Source organism: Onychomys torridus, chromosome 10, assembly GCF_903995425.1.
Source record: "Onychomys torridus chromosome 10, mOncTor1.1, whole genome shotgun sequence".
Lineage (NCBI taxonomy): Eukaryota > Metazoa > Chordata > Mammalia > Rodentia > Cricetidae > Onychomys > Onychomys torridus.
In genome coordinates this window covers 42,568,330-42,591,837 of record NC_050452.1, presented here as the reverse complement: position 1 = coordinate 42,591,837, position 23,508 = coordinate 42,568,330, and the positions used below count along the sequence as shown (strand labels likewise).

The following is a 23,508-nucleotide window of genomic DNA, read 5'->3' as shown; positions in this document are numbered from 1 at the left end:
CCAGGGACATTTAGAACAAAACAAAATGAACCGTCAGAAGAGGTGAACAGCAAGCCAGGGGCTGGGGAAATGGCTCAGTGGCCGAAACCCTTGCCGTTCAAGCAGAGGGATCTGGGTTTAGTTCCCCAGACCTCCACACAAATGCTGTGTGTGTGGTGGCTTGCCTGTAGTTCCAGGTCTGGAAGGCAGGGGGTAGGGGATGCCTACAGCAACGGCCAGCAGGCAGGCCTTATCGATGTGCTCTGCGATTGACTGTGAAACCTTGCCTCAAAAATAATATGGAAGAGACCCAGAGGAGGATTCTTGAGGCACATACAATGTGCACACATGCCCACACACATGAGGATGCCTACACACATGCAAACATATTATGCACACACAGCCAAAAAGAGGGAAAAAAAGCAAGTTAAAACATCAACAGATAACCTGACATTTATTGTGCAATTTTATCCCCAACAGAACATGTGGCATTCTAGAGGTATATGAGGTAAGAAAATCAATATTCCAATTAGAACACCTGAAATAATCATCTCTAGTAACAAATGTCTCTTATAATTAAAAATATTGAATGCTTAAAAAACTCTTATAACATTTTCGGTTCCTAAAAGAAATGGCCTAACACTTAAAAAACAACTTACTCTTCTATATAAATTGTTCACAAAAAATTTTTGCTATTCTATATTATACTATGCATTTTGAGCTTTATTAACATATCCCTAGTGTGTATGAATTCTACACAGTACAATCCAATAGAAATTATTCAGAGAAGCCACAAGACTCCAACAATAAAAATATTAGGATCAATGGATTTGTCACAGTTTCTCCACAAGTATTCATCATAGAAAACAGTAAAGGCAACTGGCCCCGGGTTAGCTGCTACACGCCATTCTGCAGAGAGCAATATGGAGGCGAGGATTAGCCTGGGCAGGTTCAGGCTGGACAGTGAGTGACCAGGTCCCTGACTCCCTCCAGTAGGCCTTGCTCCCAAGAGGCAGAAGCCAGGCCCCTCGTGGCTTTGGCATGCTCTCAGAGGATGTTAAAGCTAAAACTACAGGGACAAAAGCAACAGGTCACTAGATTCCTGACGGTCTCCTCTACGGTTCTCACAGTGACATCGTCAGTTACAGCCGCCCGTCCCACGGAATCACCCAGTGTCCCCAGGAGGCTGCGGAACCAGCCACACAGAGATGGGAACGCTGGCTGATACCCAGGGCCATCACCAGGTGCTCCCCGAGATGCACTAGTTTGTATGGGGAACCTAGAACACCTGTGGAAGGGAGCCAGACTTCTGATGTGCCCATTTCCTTTAGGTTTCTGGTCTCCCTCACAGGATGTCACCCCGGCCACAACTCGTGGAGGCCTGGGATCCACATACTTGTTATTTAAGCACCTGCATACTTCCAGTGTAGATTTAGTAATATAAACACCAGCTTTTCCTCGATAGCATCAGGGAAAAAAGTTCACTCCAAAGTGTTGGCACACGTTGAAAGCTATGCTTGATGAGGGCAAACAGAAAGGGCCATTCTGCTTACTGAGCTCAAAGTGACCTCCAGTGAGCACCCTGGGCAGCTGTGCAGGTAATGAGGAAGGATGCATTAAAGTGCTTATCGAAGCTACTAGCACACAGGAAACCAAGAGTTATACTTAGGTCGCTGTAGTTAACTATTGCCATGGGAGTGATTTCCAATGGGACCAACATGCGGAGGCGCATCAGGCCACCTGCACTGGTGCTACTATTTAGTGACCCAGGTTGGAGAATGGGTCTCACTAGCAGATGTACTTTCGTTGCAATTTGGGAAACTGTGATTCAATAAAAGCACAGCCCTTACAGTAGCCATGGAAGCTCAGAAGCAAAGTTTTTGGTAATTTACTGCCTTCAGTAGTCAAGGCTGACAAAGCCAGTCACTAAATGTGAGAATTCCAGTTCTCAATATTTCCCCAAATTCAATATACTATGGAGAGTGCAAGAGGCCTCTAATGTGTAAATGCATCAGCTAAAGTTTTAAAGTCACTTTTAAAAAAGCGGTGATGGGTATTATTTTTGTCCTCCACATTGCTGATGTCAATTCTTCCCTCTCCTATAAACAAACACACACACACACACACACACACACACACACACACACACACACACTCACTCTCTCTCTCTCTCGCCCCCTGGCTGATAATGCAAGTAGCTTTGTGATCAGCTAAGTGACATTTTCCTCCAGTGTTTCAAGTGTTATTTTTATCCAGTACTTATATGACTGAAAGAAGTCACCACTGTGTTTACAAAAATACATCATAATAATACACACTGCTGTTTCGACACATTTGCATTAGAGCTATGACTCAAGCATCCCTCTTGACGTGTTTGCCAAGCAGCTTTGGCAAGTGTCACCACAATAAACACATACCAGCAAGACTCACTCCGCATGTGCAAAACCACTTTCTATTCCAGTTCTCCAAATTCACATGTGAAAGCGGTCACAAATGAACACAGACCTGTACTGTGAGATGGAACAGCACTGACTGAGGGAACTATACATTTAAAACCTTTTTTAGAAGTCACCAAAAAAGGACCTTTAAACCAAAAAAGATAACTGGTCTATACAGAAACTAAGGAGGTAGTCAGTGGGTGTCAGGGTTAGATTAGCACACATACTGAATGTTTAACCCCCTTCACCAAAAAGAAACAAAGAAAGAAACAGAACTCAAAATGAGTGAATGCTTGTGTTCTGGACGTGGTTCACATCTTCCCATGGAGCTCCATCCACTTACAGTTGCAGAAAAGAGGCACAAGCCATTACATGGCAGAGATATGCAGAAACCACAAGCCTGCAGATTCCTAAGTTTGAGTTATTGTTAGATTTTGTGTAAACATCTAATATTTCAAGAATCACTACTGGACTGAGTAATAATAAAGTCCTATTGCTATCAGTGACCATAACCTGACACCATGTGGAGTAGCTGTGTCAAATACAATTGTAATCACGTCTCTTTATCATCCCGACAGGGTCAGGGATGACACACGAACCACCCACTGACTACAGCTACGTGTGGTGACATGCATCCCTCTACACCTGACCAAGAGATGACAGCACTCTCGTACTCCTACGCTCTCTGCTACCTTCTTAGGAAGCCTTATGAAACACATGGTCAAAGTCCCCCAAATGCTGTGATGGACGAGGAACAGGTTTAAGGCCTGGCACACACACTTTCAAGCAAGAAAAGCTACAAATGGAAATGCTTAACTTTTTTTTTTTTTTTTTTGATACCACGAGAGGCTGACCAGTACATAGGCTGGTGAGACATGTGACCTTATCAAATCCTTGTAGAACACTGCTCCCTCTACAGGTTCCTGGTCCCAGTCCCTGACAGGTCATCCCAGGGTCAGCCTCCTCTTGGCAAGACCTGTGTCTGGGGCATCAATCACCGAGAAGCAGGCATTTTAATTTGGAAAATGAAGACTACACCAGGACGATGTCACTGTTAACTACGGAGCTTCTGATAGCCGCGATACTGGACCTACCTAATCACTGACAGAAAACGTCACATTTAGTCACGCCAGCCTGGCAATCACATTTTTCTCACCAATGACACGGCACAGCTGCATCCTGAGCTGTTTTTAACTCAAGTCTCCTTCAAACCAACACTAAATGACTCAGGGTCATTCTAAGAGTTGACAGAGGACTAAGTTTTGTGTTGGGAGGAGAGCAATGTGTCTGACTGCCAGAATGATGTGGGAAATCAAAGCAAGTTAACAGACCACATCCTCAGACCTCCAAACACTAAATCAAAGGCTTGTGGAGAGACGAGGGCAGCCTGATGATCCAGGGTGAGTTCTGAATGCCTGCCAGAGATGGCACCTTTTGCAGGCTGATTTAACACCCAGGTGACCACCCAGGAAACCACTATGACCTGAGTAGCAAGCACCCCAGCCTTAAATGGAAGAAGCCAGCAGAGTACTGAGACAGGCCTAAGGGACCACCTGTTGGTATCAGGCAGTGAACTAAAGTAAAGAAAACAGCAATCGCATAGAGAAAGGCAGGAAAAACAGACACCAGACTGGGGCTGAAGACTGCAGGTCCTGGGCCCAGGGTACACATGGAAACTGGCTGCAGATGCCGAGGAGGCCAGCGCTGTGGTTCTTAGTGTCCTCGTGCACAATGGCCAGCATCATGCCGCTGTTTTAGAACTGGTTACTTGTGCAAATGCTGACAGAACATTCACTGGGAGAACGAAGTGGCTCAGGAGCAAGGGTGGAGGCCAGCCTAGCAGCAAGGGTGCCCTTTCAAGGGGCAGAAACAACAGCCTCTCTGGAGGTTCCTGTCCCTGCCCACAGCTGCGGTGAGACAAAGGCTCAGAGGTGCCCCAAATGCTCCTGTCACCTGTAGTGACAACCTGCACCACAGCAGGCTCCAAGATGGTGCACAGAAGGTGTGTGTAGACTCCTCAAACTCACAGGGGAAAGACACAGCCTGCAAGTCTGCAGTCCTTAAAAGCAGCTGCTAACCATGCCTGCTGTAGCAAGGACCACGTACCCAGGAGGAAGAGGAACCGAAGGCCAGTGCAAAGGGGTGATGGGAAGGCAGATGAGGTGATAGCGGCCTCCCCCAAGGCTTTATGGCATTGGGAGTTTCCTAGGACAGATTTCCCAGACCTCTGATCACACATTAAGAAAGACCCCCTTCTCTTGGACAGCCAAAGACACTGCTCTCATCCACTGTAAATGACAGCTCACTTACTCAGTTTCTAAACTGCTCAGCTGATTTGTTCAAAATCTGATGCTAAATATTGAATATAAGAGATATGTGATTGATTTCGGCGAAAACAGCCTCACCAAAAGTCCTTTTCTAAATGGATACAGACTGGATTTCTACCCCATTTTCAAAGCCGTTCACTGTGTTTGTAGATGACATCCACAATCTTCAGTGAATGCTGCCCATTTAGCTCCTGGGTCCATAAAGAACATTAATCTTGACTTGTTTGGTAAAGTGAGTCTCTCATGTCCAAAGCTGAATCCTTATCAGAAAGGATTTTATAGCACCTCTGTAGCCTTTGCTGGGAAGTGGTGCCCAGGGTACCGCTAACCTCACATACATTTGCACAGACTAACCAGGGAAGCAGAACAGTAACTCAGAGCTTAGGCTGCAGAGGACTTGTAGGGAGAGGAGAGGCACAGCTGGACGAAGCGTTTTCATCCATGACAATGGAAACAGAAGTTCCACATGTTCTAAAGCGCCACTCAGTCCAGAAAGGTCCTCAAGTTTCAGAGAAATCCCTGACAAGCCATAGCACAGTTGTCAGAGCGGCCTTGAAGCTGCATGTCCACAATGCCAGACCCTGGATCAGCAGCAGATGCTATCAGTTATGCCCTGTGCTTGATCGTACCAAACAGCTAGCTAGTGCGCATCCTCACTGAACCCGCCGCTACCCTGGCATTTCGTCGACAAAGAATGACTTAAGGCTATGGAAGCTGTGCATCAAGGAACTTAAGAAACGAGGCATTGGAAAATGCTTTAGAGCCTTTGGATGTTTCCTAAAGATATAAAGAAAATCTGCTTGCAAACCACAGAAACCAGGCTGCCTTTCTGATCAACACAGTGAGTTTTGTCTATAAGATAACAGAAAAATAGCTGACCTCCACTTAACCATCCACAGACATGGCCTCTGTTCTCTGGCTTCTAATCACTAAGTCTGTAATATATGGAAGCTTACAGTGTCACCAATCCTGTGTCTTTGGAAAATTGAAACAAGATTTACTTGAACTAAGTAAGAAAATGCTTGTTGCTTGTCCCTTAAAACAACTCTGTGTCTTCCCTTCGACCCATGTGCAGGAACACTAACTGAACCTTCCCAGGAGACCAGCTCTGCTCAGGAGGCCAGGCTGACCTGAAGACTCGGGACAGAAGACATCCTCAGTGTCTAGCTAGTAAAGACTTTATATGTCAACTGTACCTTTGCCTCTGTGATACAATACACCCCAAATCTACTGCAGGTGCCAGAGACTTCTCAAAGACCCCAAGTGGATTTCTATTTGGGAACCGTGGCAGTGGGTCACAGTCTTAAGCTCGAGAATTGTGAAGTATGACAGAGTAACATGCTTTGGACGCTAAGGTAACAAGGAAGTGCACATTCACAACTGGAACTCTGAAACAGAACAAAACAGAACACCGCTGCGTGGGTGGGAAGATTCTGTCCGCTAGTCCCCCGATCCATCCTGGGAACTCTTGTTGAAGACGACCTCATCTTGGGAAGCCTGGTGATCCATTCCTTCATAAAACGAGCCGCCGTTATGCAGGAAAGTCCCCACCGCCCGCCCCTGTCGGGCGTGACCCACGGCATCGCTGAACACTTTGTTTATTTGCTCCTCCGAGGGCATCCACCAATCGGGGTTGGAGGTACAGTGCATCCTAATGAATTCTGTGGGAATACAAACAACAGTAAAAGAAAGAAAACAGCTGGCTGTTTGGTTGACAGATGACAGAAAGGCTGCAGAACCTGTATGAGAAGCACTATCAGACAAGTTACATGGGAGCCAATGCAATGCATGACAATGTCACTCACTCCAACCAACCTACCAACACGCCCTGCACGCCCGCCCGCCAGTGCTCCCCTGTGTAAGAGCAAAAGCCACCCTAGACCGCTAGGGAATATCTGCTGGTGAAAACAAAGGTGTCTTCCTTAATTGCTCTTTGCCCAGCTTTTTATATGGATCCCGGGGATGAACTCAGATCCTTAAGCTTGTGCAGCAAGCATTTTACCTACTGAGAACCATTTCCCCAGAAGGGATTTAGTTGATGGAGTTTATCACTTTGGCTGCACAAGTAAGTATGGAGCCCAAGCCCAACACTGCCTCTTAGTGAGCAATTCTACCACCTTTGATGATGCTGGGGAATCAGGGGAATTTTGATTGATTAGCTAAATAACAGAGATTCTAGAAATTTCCATCAGCTGGTCACACTAAATAAGTGGAATTTTCCTACACGCCCACAGGATTGCTTTACAGTGCTGACACTAGTTAATGGTGGTCTTCTCGTGGCAGTGACTTCCCCAAGCATGGGGCACTTGCCTAAGAGTCATGTAGGATGACCGAGAGCCATGCACGCACCAACCCCTCAGTCCCTGCTGAACAGGAACCTGTGGGGTGAGCTAAAGATGCCCAGCTGCTTCCCAACAGGACGTGTATATTACACGTATATTACAGAGCTCCAATGTCTGAGAGAAGGCTGTGTCCTCGGGTGAGTAGAGGCAAGCCTTCCAATCGTTAAAGCCTTAAGAGTGATCTATACCTACCTACCTAGCTGCCCACCCACCCACCCACCTACCTACCTAATAAACTGTGACTTTCTCACGAGGAAAAATTTAGATTCCTATACAGACTAAATCGACATGTCTTTCTAGTCAATAACATGAGCACTCAGCTCTGAAAGGGCTTCTGGTGTGTTTTGGCTTTGTGTTGCAGGACAGGCAGTGTCCTGGTGGTCCTATCATGTTTCTACTTGTCTGTGTTGGCTGAAATCTGTTCCACCAACTGCTAGTTCCCCAACCTTTGCCTGACCTGCTACTTGGGAGACCAAAGCAGTCACCTAAAATACTGACAAAACTGTGTCATCGAAGCAGAATTTTAACATAGACGCGCTTTTTTTTTTTTTTTTTTTTAAACCTAAAAAGGGTTTATGGGTAAAGTCTACTTCTGGTATACTAAAGAAGCAAGCCAGATGATGGCCCATGGAAGCAAAACATCCTTTTACCAATTACAAAATGGCACATCTTCTCTCCCTGTGCCTATCTCCCTACACTCGTTTTGCTGAATGTGGCCTTCTCCGGCAGCAAAGCAAATCTGAACGGAAAGCGTGAAACATGAGGTGCTATGTGATGCCTCTGTACCATTATGTGAAGACAAGGCGAAAGGGAAGAGCTGTTCACAGAGCTTTTCAACACCAAGGAGATGGGCCACATGAAGCTTAGAAGGTCTTGGTGCAAAGATTAAAAAAAAAAAAAAAATCAAAATACAGTAAGGGCTGCACACTTGTGTGGGGAGCCACAGCCAATGCAGTGAAATGGGGTCACGGATGATGGACACTGAGGGGAAGGATGCAGTACCTCGGAGGCACGTGACTTTAACTGGATCCAGAGGGCGTCTTTCAGGACCTGTCTCTCCTGACTGCACTGACCTTTTCCTTTTCCCAAGGCCGCATGAGTACTTAAGCTCATCGGTTGTGAAAACAAATCTGATGAGGTATCGAAGGAGCCGTCTCCCATCTTTCTTGGAAGAATTTACAGCCTCGTCCCACTGTTTGCTCGTTATGTAGACAGGGTAGTTGTTCAGCAGCTGCTTGCTTCCCTGGAAAAGGAAAATATTTTCTCATTACCTACTGAGCCAGCCAGCCAGAAGCCAAATGCTCTCCATTTCAAAGGCAAACATGCTTTTAAAGCAAGTGGCTATGCCGACAATGAACCGGGCATTGAAGAGCACAAGTAATTGCTGACGCTCAGAACGGGCACTTTTCAAATTACATTTGCATTTTCTATAACAAGAGCCAATGAGGTATAATGAACACCTTTGAAAGAGGAGCTATTTATAACTCGCCTTTTAACAGGTAGGTTAAAATGTGTCAAGATCCAATGACAGGGAGCACTCTTTAAATATAACCTGTAACTTTCCCTTTCAATCTATTAGATATGCAGAAATGACTTTGAAGAGTGTGATCAAACGGGCCCTGCATTCTCTGGCTGCCAGCTACTTTCTTAGAGAAACGGTGCCGAGTAGTCGATTTTAATAGGCATTACTTGTGTCTGAGGCACCCAGCACACGGTTTTCGTTGTGTAACGGTGCAAACATGGAAAGAGTGGGTTTAAAAGGAGGAAACCGGAAGAAAAAATTAATGCAAAACAGCTTTTCTCCAATTGTAGCTTCTGCAAATGCCAATGTGTCAACTAAAAATTTTCTTACTTTTCACCTTCATAATTTATGTCTGCTGTAAAATTCCCAAGCTAAATGGCTGCAGTGGGACTAATTACGGGGACTTCTGTAACATTTATAAGCCATGTTTAGTCAATTGCACCCACGCAACCATTACTTCAGTTCTGGCTGTCCATAAAATTCTACAGTCCAGGACAAATTAATTAACCCATGATCTCAGTTTTAATATACTTCTTCTCCAGTAATTAAGGTGTACAAAATTAAAAAAAAAAAAAGGGAAACTCATTCAGTTTTACAAGTCTGAAAATTTACTGCAGGTTATAAATTTCATAGTGTTTGGGTCTGACAGGGTTTTATTTCAAAAACTGCTTGCTTAGTTAAGCACGGAGCAGGTATTGGGAAGAAAGCCAGAGCAGGACAGCAAGGACTGCATCTGACTTGGAAGCAGTCACTGGACAGTGCACACAGAAACTCATCTCTTTAGCCTTTTCCTGACAGTGACAGTGGGACTTGGTTTCCTTTAAGGAAGGCAGCTGAGGTCCTGGTTTGTGCACTGAATTTAGAAGACAGGCTAGCTTTAAAATGAACCGGGTTCCATGGCTTATTTATTGACTTTGAGAAAGCTACCTGAACTTGTTGGAGTGGCCATAGGTAGTCAACAGGTGGTAGCATCCAAAACCCTGGGCTCTGGGACCTTGAGCACATGTGTGATCAGAAATCAGGAGCCCAGTGCTCTTGGGTTCTTTCTGCTGCCCTTAAGTAGGAGGAGGTGAGAGGTCAACATCAGTGTCTTGGGTGGTGCATGAAGGAATGGGGGAGCCAGGCCAGCAATGTGGTTAGCCAGCCTGTACAGAGTCCTACTTGGGGGAAAGGGTGGTGAGCTGCATGGCAGAAGGGAAAATAATCCACTGCTCCTCATGGACAGAGGAAGTGGATCTCCAGCAAACGACCTTTCCACCCAGGCAGTTGGCAGAGTTTGAGGTGGGTGGACTCCCAACTGGCCCAGAACCACTCTTGTAAAGCGTTTTTACAGAAGTCCTTTACTAACAATAACAGCTGCACCATTTACTGAACAATTAACCATAGTCTAAGGCACAGCCCCAGGCAGTGCAATCAGAGTGGAGGAAGGGCAGGGAGGGATCGGCACTGGAGAGATGGCTCTAATGTTAAGAATACTGATTGCTCTTCACATGGCAACTCATAACCATTTGTAACTCTAGTCCCAGGGCCTGAGGGGACTAGGTAAACACGTGGTCCACATACACAGGTGAAAACAAAAACCCATTAATGGAACCAAACCCAAACAACGCAATTATAAAGTTGGGCCATGGGTTCAGCCTCGGAGAGACTTCTCGACTTTAGTTCTTTACTGTCAAAAGAGGGCCAACAATACCATATTCACCAAGCATGATGGCCATTCACCTCTGTAACCCAAGCACTCTACATTCTGAGGCAGGGGATCTGTTCAGAGTTCAAGGCCAGTTTCAGCTATATAGTGAACTCTAGGACAGTTTTAGGAACAGAGTGAGATCCTGTCTCAAAAGAGATAAGAAGACAAAGAGACAATTGCAGATCCCCAGGTTCTGTTGAGGTGTCCATTCATCTCCCACCACAGACTCCGAGGGCCGGGACCTGGGTGCTCCATGCAGTAACTACTCTGAGTCACGAAGCAGGTGCAGAACACTGGTCAAGGGAGTGACGTGGCCCAAGGATTAGTGACGTGACCGGCACAAAGCCGATGCCTGGCAACAGTGGCTGTGGTTAAGAATTTAAAGCCAGGGGCTGGAGAGATGGCCCAGTGGTTCAGAGCAGTGGCTGCTCTTTCACAGGACCTGGGTTCAATTCCCAGTACCCACATGGTGGCTCCCAAGCATCCAGTCCCAGGGAATCCAATGCCCTCTTCTGGCCTCTAGGGGCCCTGTATGCACACAATGCACAGACATATGCAGGCAAAATACCCACACATGAAAAATAAAAATGAAGGTTAAAAAAATCAAAACCCCTCATCTTTCAGATCCTGTGGACACATTCATCATTAACTACAGAAGAAAACTCCACAGCTACTTCTTGAACTGTTTTCCATCATCATCATCATCACCATCCATCACCACCACCACCATCACTACCATCATCATCACCACCACCACCATCATCACCACCACCACCATCATCACCACCACCACCATCATCACCACCACCACCATCATCATCATCATCACCACCACCACCACCACCATCACCATCATCATCATCATCACCACCACCACCACCACCATCATCATCATCATCACCACCATCACTACCATCATCATCACCACCACCACCATCATCACCACCATCATCACCATCACCACCACCATCATCATCATCATCTTCATCACCACCACCACCATCACCATCATCACCATCACCACCACCACCATCATCACCATCACCACCATCATCACCACCACCATCACCACCATCATCACACCACCACCACCATCACTATCATCATCATCATCATCATCACCATCACCACCACCATCTTCATCACCATCATCACCATCACCACCACCATCACTATCATCATCCTAATATACCTGTTTCCCTGGGGTTGGGGTGCTTACCTGAAAGGAAAAGTTGTGGCTGCTTTACCAAGGTTGTATCCTTTCCCAAAGAGTCACAATTCTTAGTGAGGTGGGATGGGGGAAGGCTGAGTTTTTCACTCATCCCTTAATACTGAGCTGTGCCCCTAAACTGTGTCCATTTCAAGATGAGGGTGTTTGTGATTAGGGACCCGGCAATCCAAGACAGGTACTTTTTCAAATCTTTGAGAAAATCATAGCAGAGTCCTGTGCAACTCCAAACCACAGCAGCTCAACATAAAACATAGATCTCATAAAATGCAGAATTACCATTTGGAGGTAATTTTCATCAAGAAACAGAAGAAAGAGAACCAGTAATTTATAGCCCCAAACACAACCTGGGATGCCCTGTGGGTTATGGATGAGAGTTATAATGCTGTTTTAGCATAGTTAAAAGGGATAAAATGTGATAAATAATAAAAATGAGAAAATTCTCAGGTGCCCGAGATGACAATAAAAACAGTATAGTAATAATGATGATGACAGGCAATGAGGTTTAAATGGCCTTATCCAAGGGAAACACAATCTTTGTCCTTATCTACTTGTGGGGGGTATGCGTGCACTTTTATGCCTATACACGTGGAGGGAACGGTTCGATGTTGGGGTTTTCTTTAAACGACTCCCCACCTTCATTTCATTTCATTTTCTTTTTTGAGGCAGGGTCTCACTATGTGGCCTCGGCTGTTCTGGAACTCACTGCCTCATGAGTGCTGGCATTAAAGGTTTACAGATGTGTGCCACCTCGCCCGGCCTTTCCACCTTTATTTTTGAGACAGGGTCTCTCACTGAACCTGGAGCCCCACCTCCGAAGTGCGGTGGGTTACAGCTGCACGCCCTGGCTACCCCTGCTTTCCATGTGGGTGCTGGAGCACCCCCTTGCACTTATCAGCTGAGCCATTCTCCTAGTCCCTTCTTTTTGGGGGGCTGACTGTGCACTTCAGTTAGCCAGTTACTAACCCTCACCTATGGAGTCACACTGAAAACAGCCCTCACTGTACAGGTTTACAGTGAGCACAGGCAGGCGGGCAGCCAGAGACGCTTCCTGGAGGAAGTACGTATTTCACCTGTGTTTTATACCATAGAATGCCAGGTTAACAAATGTAGTCTTCAATTATGGACTTTAATTTAGGCTTGATCTTTAATTTAGAAAGGTAACTTTGTTTTGTGCAGAGAAGAGAGAGGTAGAAAGTGCTAGGAATGACTAGAAAGGAGAAAATGAACACGGAATGTTGGGAATAAGAAGAAACCCAGTGGCAGGGAGGAGCATCTGCCTGGGTTTGATGAGGCCTTTCCAGAAGGAAACTGCAAAGACGCTTGGGTACTGGAGCAGGTGGTGCAGAGTGAGGAGGGTGCAGGCGTCCCACCGGCAGCCCAAGCAATGAAGAGTGATGTGGACTTGAGCTATGGGACCTTTTAGACTTCAAGTGGCAGAGAAGGGGGAGGGGAGGAGGAGGTGGAGGAGGAAGAGCACCCCACAAACTGACAAGACAGTGGAGAGGAAGGAAGGCACCCAGGAACAACAGATGACAAAGTCATGAGCATCAAGGACAGGCCCTAACACAAAGCCCCAGGAGGGAAGCGAGAGCTTGAGCGACCAGGCTTGAAAAGGGCTCCTGGACCAGACAGCCAGGAAAGGCACAGGGGTGGGGGTGAGGGGGTCCCTGCAGGTCACTGGGGAGCAGTGAGGGAGTGAGATTATAGGGTAGAAGGGTAATGAAAACAGTGGAGGTCACTCAGCAGTTCTTAGATAGTCATTTGAAAGAGAGCCGTCATTTAGAAGCCATGAACTGAGAATCTAGGGTTCTCGGACTCCAAGAGGCACTAGGGTGCTATGGGGATGAGGAGTGTTTAGGAGATAGTGGCCGTGCGGCATGGGAGTGCTGTCAGAGGGTGCTTTCTTTGGGAGCATGCGCTGACAGAAGGAGGCACAGTAACTGAGGAAGGCAAGGAGACTCAAAGTCTGAAAACACGAAGGGAGGAACATTCTCCAGACCGAGTCTTGAAAATTTTGTGAAAATGTAGTCTGTTAAACACCCCTAGCATCAACGGACCACTGTCCTATACAATGGTTGTTTCTACCGTGGCTCAGAGAAAGAAAACAGCTTGTGTGTGCTGTCTGGGATATAATGTCGAACCCCCAGAGAATGCCAGACATCCCAGAGCAAGACACATGGAGAGCAGGGCTCTACCTGAAGGCCTGCTGGATGCTATCTCCATTTCGGACTTCCCTGCTCCAAAGGAATGAGGAGACTTGTCTATGCAATGTAAGCTGCTGGCTCCCTTTCCTTTCCAAATGCAGATGACTCTTTGTCAATCAAATCCGAACGTGGTCCTTCTCCACAGAGCATGTGCCCACAGTAACAGGCCCACCAACTCCCCACATTCAGCAATGCGCTTGGCCAGCCCATGTGCTCCAGAGAGCCTGGAAGCTGTGAGCAGGCTTTCACCTGGGGGAATTCCCCCTGTAAGCCTGCGCCCCTGTTCCCCAGGCTCCTGTTCCCCAAGGCGACTCCTACCTCGGTGGGCTGGTCGGCGGGCTGCGGCAGGAACTGGTTGTGGTGCAGCAGCACTGTCTTTAGGTAATCTAGGACGGTCTGGCAGGGCACTGTAGGGAGGAACAGCAACGACACACACGTTAGCTCGCTTTCAACAGCGGGGAGAAGACCTGGGAAAGGGAGAGGCAGTTGTCTCCAGTAGAGTCTCAGTGGGTACACCAACCAACACAAATCAATCCCATGTTTGTGTTTTTTTCATTTTTTAAATGGACTTGTCTCATTTTGTGTGTGTCTTACTGGTCTTTTGCTTGTCTGTTTTGATATTTATTTGTTTCCTTACTTTTTGAGGGGCGAATGAGAGCACAAAGCTGGGGAGGGTCTGGGAGGAGTTGGGGGAGGGGAATGATCACCATACATTGTATGCTCATCACATACTCTGAAGAAGGAAAAGGTGCAAAGGAATGGTTTGGGGCAACAGGAACGAGACCCCTGTACCCCTAGTCTCTAAAGGAAAACAGCTAAATACCCAGTCAGGGTCCTTCCCACACTGGAAGGCAACCAACAGCAGACGACACTTCTGCAGTAGCCGTTGGGTACCACTGTTTCAAGTGTGCCAATTCCGACTTGACTTATGCAGCCCCGGGCAAGTTACCTGACCTCTCTGAGCTGCCTGCTCATGCCGGTCCGACGGGAATGATCACTCCACATAGTTATTGTGAGGAACAACTGAGGTAATGCATGGGAAGCCGAAGCAGAGGCGACTGGGAGCCACCAGCATTGTAAGAGCAGCAGTCCAGTGAGTTCCTCAGAGGCCTCAGAACTCGGCTGCTACCTCAGCGCCTGGACTGGGGAAGCCTCTTCTAAAGAAACTGTTACGGTTTTGGTTTTCCCATATTAAGGCTGAGTGGGTCTTCATAATAGTTTCAATGTACTGATATTATTAGCCATGTAGCCTCTGCTGGCCTGGAGCTCACCATTCTCTGGCCTCAGCTTCCTGAATGATTGGATTACAGGCCCGTGCTACCACACCCAGCTAAAATCTTGGTCAGTTTATCTCCTCAAGCACCATTTTATCTATCTTCTTAGTCAAAGACTTCAAACTCCTCAAAATATCACTCAATAGTTTTACAGGAAAGTAGAATTTTTTTATTGCTGACAATCCCAGCTGTTATGTTTAATAATCTTCATGTAGCCTAACTGTATTTATTTTAGTAACATATAATAGGCTCCTCAATAGAAATCTCTCAAACCAAATGGTCAGCATTAAGTATTAGCCAGTTCCTATAGTTGTGTGGTTGGAGTTCAGATAAAGACAATGCCCTGTTTCAACAGGAACAAGGACATCAAGATGATAGGTATCCTCTCTGCCCTCAAGCACCATATAGCACCTTATCAGGAGACTTACTCACCAGGGTAAACACAGGCTTGAAAACAACTTTAACAGAGGTATGTACGGTGTGCTTGGAGGTTGGGAAAGGTCTCTCACAAGGAGGAGTGCCTTGTTTCAAATGGGCACTGAAGAATGCACAGGAGTTTCTCAAGAAAAAGACAGCATATTTTTGGAGTGAAAAGATCTGGGGTCAGGTTGCCCCAAAAGTCACAACTGTCCAGTGAAGCTGGACGCATGGTGTACTGTGGGCACTGAGGGTTGCAAAGTCAGGAGGAAAGCCAAGCAGTGTGGTGCCCCGCCTGTAATCTCAACTCTTGTGAGAAGCAGGTAAAAGGACCATCTTCAGCTACACAGGTCGTCATGGGACCCTATCTCCCCTGGACAGGACCCCAGAGAAGTGAAGACTGACTAGGAGCAGCAGACACAACCTGAGGCTTGCTGGCCTCTTTCTGAAGTCAGACACAGCTTCTAATCTGGAAAACCACTTGCAGCCTCTATGTTGCTAGGCACACAAGTTTCACGCTTCCTTTCTTGGTTAAGATGGGGGTTCACTACATAGCTATCACACGAGGGTCTTGGACTCCTCTCCTGCCCAAGCCTTTTTGGCTCTTGGATTACAGACATGCTCTACCAACATCTAGAAACGATTTTTCTTTCTTCTTCTAAGATTTATTTTACGTGTCTGAGTGTTTTGCCTGCTTGTCTGTATGCACACCATGTGCATGCCTGGTGTCTGGAGGTCAGGAGAGGACACTGGACCCCCTGGAACTGGAGTTCTGATGTTCGTGGGCCACCATGTGGGTTCTGGGAACTGAACCTGGGTCCTCCGGAAGAGAAACAAGTGGTCTTAACTGCTGAGCCATGTCTCCGGCCTCAGGAACAATTTTTCTTAGAGGTGATGCTGTATTCATGGGAAGACTTACTGAATCAAACACTCCATATTCCTATAATTTTGTTAATTTTGCCTTAGAGAAGGGCCACTGAGGCTCAGCACGGGCCAGTGACCGTCAGGATCACAGCCATCTTGCAGCACCAGTCTACGGCCGCAGCTACTCTTGGGGGCTTTAGTGTGCTCACAATCCCTTTACCCCTAACTGGTAGTACTGGTTACCTGTTTAATGACCCAGGGAACCAGTGGGGTTAGCTCTGCGCCTGCAGCTCAGTGAGTCACAACTCCCTCTTGGATTCGGTATTCGCAAGTTTGCAAAGTTGCTTGCTAAGGTATGCTTGGAACTCCCCAAACCGGAACTTTCACGAGCCACTTGCAGACACGTGCAAAGACGTTTGGAATTTGAGTCGCCTGACAAACGTCCCAGCTGTGACGGCCTTGTTTCAGTTCTTATGCTGGAAGCAAGTGTCCCTGTCGTGGTTTATTTAGGGATGTCCCTTATATTTCTGTTTGGGAATTCATCTTTAAAATGGCCCTCCACCGTAGTGCCCAAGTGCCCAGCGCACAGAAGAAACAAGGTTGCACACTTCTTAGTTGACAGCACTGTACAGAAGGCCCTCAGAGGCCTAGCTTTGTAGTTCTGCCAGATGTAATGTCACAGTGTTCACTAACTCCTTGGCTCATTCAGGATCATACGGTGACTAGACAACGTTAACTACCCTGGCAGTGAGAACTCACTCCAGGCTGGACACCAAATCAGACAGCTTGGACTACATCACTCCTATCTACAGCTGCTCTCCTGTCTACTGTACCCCAACTTCCTTGTCTGTAAGATGAAGTGGATGGCTGATGTGAGCCCAGAGTTAGAAGAAGACACCATAATGACGGAACTTCGGCAGGAGCAACGGCCTGTGCCTATAAACCTAGCACCCAGGAGGGGAAGGCAGAAAAATCAGAAATTTGAGGGCCATATACTAAGACCTTGTCTCAGAAAAGATGAAAGTAGGTTTTTCTTTTGTTCACATAAAGACAGGATCTCATTATGAAGCCTGGGCTAGCCTGGACCTCCCTATGTAGATCAGGCTGGGCCTGAACTAAGAGGTCCATCTGCCTCTGCTTCTCCAGTGCTGGCATTAAAGGTGTGTGTCACCATGCCTGGGAGAAGTAAGAGGCTTTTATAAAAATACTAGCAATATTAATCCTGGGAAAAACTGAATTTTCTTCCGTATTTTTTAAAGGCTTATTTTTATTTTGTGCATGTGTATGCACCTGAGTGAGTGAGCACATGTGTGTGCTACAATGTCTGGGGGCCAGGTGGGTGCTGGCTGCTGCAGGTCAGGAGGGTGTTGGACCCCCTGGAAATGGAGTCCCAGACAGTTGTGAGCTGCCCCAATGTGGGTGCTGGGAACTGAACCTGCATTCTCTGCAAGAGCGCCAAGTGTTCCTAACCTCTGAGCCATCTCTCCAGCCCCGGAAACTGTATTAAGCAATTAGACTGAAAACTTATACAGAAATCAACCACCAATTCATATAAGACTGTAAATATTAAAAACTACGGAGGAGGCCTAAATGTAAGACCAGAAACTATAAAATCCCTACCAGAAGGCAGCTCAGTCAAGAAAACGTTTTCCTTACAAGCATGAGGACCTGGCTCCAGCTCTGGCACCCGTGTAAAAGGCTGGGTGTGGTGTCGAAAGGATTCCTGGGCTGGTGGGCTGGCCAGCCTAGCCTAAATATGAGCTACCGTCCAGTGAGAGACCCTCCTTCTCTCCCTTCCCCATCCCCCACCCCTCCACTCCACCCTTTCCACATAACGCAGGCAAGAGCCAGGCACAGTGGTACACACATAAAATCTCAGAACTTGGGGGCTGACTGTTTCAAAGAGGGCGGCAGGTGGGGATCCAACACGTTTCTCCAAAGACATAAAAATGCCCAAAATGCAGTCAATGAAAGGTGCTCAGAAGTCATCAACAAGGAAAGCAAAGCTCAAACCCACTGCCATGCCGTCTCAGAACCTTTGGAACGGACATCATCACGCCCAAAGGTGACACATGTGGATGAGTGTGGAGAGAAGCAGCCCTCCTCCACCGCGGGCGACAGTGACTACTGTCCTCTCTATGCAGACGAGGGGGGTTTCTCAAGAAATTCTGCACACCGCACCGTATGACCTGGAGTCGATCTCCCTTCTTTGAGTACACTGAGAGGAAATAAAATTGCCACCCTGTGAAGACATCCACACTGTGTTACTCTGACACAGAATGACTTGACTTTGCAGCAACAGAACAGGCGGAGGGGAGTGTTCAGAGTGTTCCTCATGTCTGCTCCAATCTGTCTGAATTTTTATGTTGTACGTGTCGGCCTTCATTACTGTATATCACATGAGTTCCTGGTGCCCACGGAGGCCCGAAGAGGGAGTCCAATCCTCTGGAGCAGCAGTTATACTTGGGTGTGAGCTGCCATGTGGATGCCGGGAACTAAACCCAGGTCTGCTGCTCCAGCCCCTGTCTGATCTAGCCTATGTGTGGCATCTTAAAACAAAAACAAAAAAACCCACAAGTAAGCCAGGCATGGTGGCACACACCTTTTTAATCCCAGCACATCTGAGGCAGAACTCTGAGTTCAAGGCCAGCCTGGTCTACAGAGCAAGTGGCTCTGTGATCTTAGGACAGTTTTTCAGGCTCAGGACACAGTGCTTGCCTAGCGCGCATGAACCCCTGGGTTTACTACCCGGCACCACATGTAACTGGAGGAAAAAACCACCCTGGAACCACCTTCCAGTACTCCAGTGGCAGGAAGAAGGAGTTCAAGGCTATCAGTGGTTACACAGTGAACTGGTAGCCTGCCTGAAAACCAGGAGACTCTGTCTTAAAAAATAAAATAAAATAAAATCCAAATACATCCCCCTCCATAGGCTTTCTTATTTTGATATCTATGGGCTTGGTATTAAAAAATAATTGTAAGAGACAACTGTGACGTGTGGTGTTATTTCTTCTCATTGGGGCATAAGGAGGGGTGTGGTTTACATTTCTTTTTTTTTGGTTTTTCAAGACAGGGTTTCTCTGTATAGCTTTACGCCTTTCCTTGAACTCACTCTGTAGCTCAGGCTGGCCTCGAACTCATGGAGCTTAGCCTAGCTTTAAAGGTGTGTTCCACCACCGCCTGGCTGACATTTCTTGGCATGTCAGATTAATATGGGATTTTTATATTCATTCCCTATGGGCACTCTTAATCCCTGTGACTGGGAGCTCACTAGACGATAGCCCACCTGACACCCTCTCCACTGAGAAGCTCCACCCACCAGTGCTTCCTAATTACCTCCCAAGCACTTCATAAGCCTGAGCCGAGTGGCTCTATTTTATTGTAGCTTCTTCTTTTTAACCTGTTTTCATCTCTTACTAAAACACTGAAAAAATTTGGACAAACCAAATTCCTAGTGAAATGATCCAATACGAAAGGAAAAGTGCCAACGTCACTTCCTTGGGGTGAGCTGCTGGCACCCGAAAGGACCTCTGGGAGTGAGAAGCACACCTCCCAGCAGACACAGCACTGGTGGGCAGCCCTCCCCAACCTGCTCGGGGTTAGTAAGCTAGTAAGCGCACACCTTCCCGTCCTTCCTCTAGTGACCCCAAGTGGCCCCAAGTGGCCGATGACAGGCCGCCCCTTTAGTTCACTTCTGCTCCAGTTTACTTCAGGAAAGACAATGAAGCAGGAACCTCCGCGTCCCAGCAGGGGACCCGCAGCACTTGCTCAACTGCTCTCAACCTTCCTTATTCTCTGCTGTCTGTCCCGGCTGTCTGGCTGTCACACACTGTCAAATAGGGTAGAGTCTACAAGACAGCCCCAGGTCCTCCTATGAGAATGCACTGTCTCTAGGGCGGTGGGGTCCCCCCTGGACCCATTAGGGAGCAGGGACAAATACAGAGTCACTGCTTGACAGCACACATGTAACCACCTATCACTTACTGTACTTTTCTTCAAGTGGGTGTCTAGAGGCGAGTTTTCCTAAAACTGCAGTCACAAGAGTCAAGAATGGGTTCCTGAATGATCCCCAACTTGTTGCTCACCCAAAGGAGGCTGGGAGGAAGGCAAGAGGGCAGTGCCACCCTTGCCTTTTGGTCAAGTTTCTACCTTTAGGCGACACTTTCAATCTCTTTCTCTTGACAGTGACCACATTCGACAGGTCATCACCAATCAGCTTGATGGTCTTCATTTATCTGTACATAATTCATACCTTGATTCTTCATGAGTACTGCTGGGTTTCCACAGATGACAGGGTCTCACGTAGCCCACGACAGCCTCAAACTTGCTATGTACTTGAAGATGGCCCCGAACACTGACCCTCTGGCTTCTGTCTCAGTGTTGGGATGATGTACCACCAAGCCCAGCTCTCCACACGTATCTAATGTAATCACGGTTCTGTGTGAAATGGCTGTTGGTTCGAGGTTCATGGAATGTTCCTTATCAAGCCCGGGGTAGCCACAGTAACTAGTGACCATTAGAGTACCTCGGCCAGCGTCATTCGGTATCTGTTCATCAAGAGAGCTCAAGAAACTAGCATTTTCTCCCTTCTGGGAAGTTCAGTGACTAGCAGGCCACCAGGCCCTGACCTGGATGAACCCCAAATTTATGATATGTCAAGAACATGTCCACATATTTATGACTAGAAATTACTAATATTCTGGACATTTATGTCACCTCTTCCTACACTCTGGAATGTGTAACCCAGGAAGGCTGCTATCAGCGGCTAGCTAAGGTTCTGAACGGCTGATGTCAACCTCCACAGATGCCCATCTCTACGACATGCTTTTTTCTCTCTGCTCTGAAGAGGGATGGGAATAAGGTAAATGCTGGAGGTAAACTTCCTGTGAATGGACCGTATCTGCGGGGCTGGCAGCCTATAAAATCAGTGAGTTAGCTGTGACCCCTCTCCCTGACACGGGGAGACAAATGACAGTGTGGCTTCACACAGCTTCCTAGGTTCTTCGGGGTCTCCTGGAGGCAGGACAGCTGGCTGGGAAGATCAGGCAGATGTCCTTCCCTTGCCCCTCCTTCCAAGACAAACACACAGTCAGATTCCACAACGTTCTGAGCCCAACCTCTGCTCATTTGGGAGAAGTCCTTTAATCAAACAGGGAAAGGGATCTTTAATTTTTAACTTGGCTCTCTTTATGCATATGTGTATGTGTTCATTTTCCAGACAGATTTTCATGTAGCTCATGCTGGCCTCAAATTCCCGTAGCCAAGGATGCCCCTGATCCTTCTGGCTCCACCTCCCAAGTTCTGGTACTGCAGGTACTGGCTGGGCAAATCATAACATTTGTTTCTGGTTTTCCATCCTATGTGTCCTAACAAACTGATGGGAGCTTTCTTCAGCATCTCCCTCTTTCTACACAAGCTACCAATAACATGGCGCGCGCGCGCACACACACACACACACACACACACACACACACACACACACACACAAAGACAGGCTTCAACGGAAGACATAACCAGTTTACATGTATGAGTATAGCTGTTTGAGGATACAGTAAACCATAAACGTGAAGACTGTGGGGATGTGGCCCTGCCTCTATCATCTTTGAGGGGTCAGTGATTAACATAGCTCAGAGATCTTGATGTAGCTGATAATCTCGGTGTCAATCTAAGTCTCCCACACACAGGATGAAGTCAAAGATGCAAGTGAAATTAGTGCTTTTCTTTTTAAAACAATTTTTAAATGATGTACTTTATTTTATGTGCATTGGTGTTTTGCCTGCATTAATATCTGTGTGAGGATGTCAGATCCCCTGGAACTGGAGTTACAGATAGGTGTGAGCTGCCATGTGGGTGCTGTGAATTGAACCCTGGTCGTCTTCTTAACTGCTGAGCCCCCTCTCCAGCCCACGTGTACTTTTCTTAACAGCAGAGGAAAAAACCCTAACAAGCCCTAACAACAAAAACTCAGGTCTTATCCTAAGAAAACTCCAACTCTAATACTATGAAAATGGAGGGTGTCTAAGAGGCAGGAACTGCTTCACATCAGGGTCACAAACAGTTTAATTAATGGTTTATCTTTGACCTACTAGTTTACAACGTCTAGATGAACTTTGCGGGGGGTGGGGGGTGGTGGTGGTGGTGGTGTTGGACGCTGAAGCAAGGGAGGCCAGAGAAAGGGCTGGACAGAAAAGACCATATCTTTTCTTCAGTACCAAATCCCGCTAACGCAAGGACGGTTTTGTTCACATTTGTACCAGGGGACACGAAGGCCATGGTAAATACAGACCACTTTTAAAGGGCGCTCAGATTCTAACAGCTGATGCACATCAATGTCAGGGCATTGCATCCAGGAATCACTTATATACCGATGGAGACATTTTTCTTGAGGACTATGGGCTTCAGGGCTTAACCTAAAGGCATGTAACTTAACACAGACAAGACAGGTCGGTGCTTGTCCTGGAATTTCTGCCTGGGCCGAGCAAGCCAAGGACATCTTACACATCCTGCTTTTCCCACATTTCAACACCCTGGCCCCACCCCCATCACTAAAGCCGTACACAGATGTACAGAGAGGCCGTCAAGACAACTCTGGATTCGAACTGCTGTGTCTGCTCAAAGTGTGGCTGCATACCTGGGATGCTCTCTAACTTCCGTCGGAGCTCTTCATTCTCCTGCTGTAATGAGATCACTTCCTGCTCCAGCTCCTGGCATCGAGGACAGTAGCCTTCCTCTTCCTCCTCTTCCTCCTCCTCCGGCAGCGTGGAGGAAGAGGGGTGACCGTGGGACTCAGACGTTGCTGGGGAGGTCCAGCCACCTAATGTATGCACCGGGGAGGTTGAGAGAGGGTCCACATCGGCCAGGTGCCCATACTCGCTGACCGATGAGGTGTTCGGAGCTGGGAAGCTCCCCGAGAGCAGATAATTCTGGAGAGAGTCAGTGAACACTCTCAAAAAGGCAGAAGTTTGCTGTTTCCGTTGCATATATTGCATCTCTATGTCTATGTTGTCAGAGGTCTGACTCTGGATCCCTTTCGCAATGTGACACTGGTCCTGTCTTTCGTTGTAACTAGAACCTTCCTGCTTGACGCAAGAAATCATGGATTGAGAATGGTTGGAGTCCAGGAGTTTTCCTCCACAATTTAAGAGACTAAGAACACGGCTGCACTGCTGGGCAAAGGCATCCAAGATCATGCGGCTTTCTGGAATGGAATGAGAGAGACG

The 23,508-nt window shown here is 47.2% G+C and overlaps 1 protein-coding gene across 1 annotated transcript in view; it reads right to left on the bottom strand.

Moving 5' to 3' along the window:
* Window positions 1-432: 432 nt before the first annotated feature.
* The window catches only part of Bend4 (BEN domain containing 4), a 32,445-nt gene continuing 9,369 nt past the window's right edge, over window positions 433-23,508 (bottom strand). Inside the window, exons 2-5 of the mRNA XM_036201260.1 lie at window positions 22,920-23,486; window positions 14,052-14,140; window positions 8,089-8,329; window positions 433-6,405 (exon numbers count right to left, since the gene is read on the bottom strand). Of these exons, the coding sequence (XP_036057153.1) occupies window positions 6,185-6,405; window positions 8,089-8,329; window positions 14,052-14,140; window positions 22,920-23,486 (1,118 nt within the window). The 3' untranslated portion in view covers window positions 433-6,184. The remainder of the gene's footprint in view (window positions 6,406-8,088; window positions 8,330-14,051; window positions 14,141-22,919; window positions 23,487-23,508) is intronic.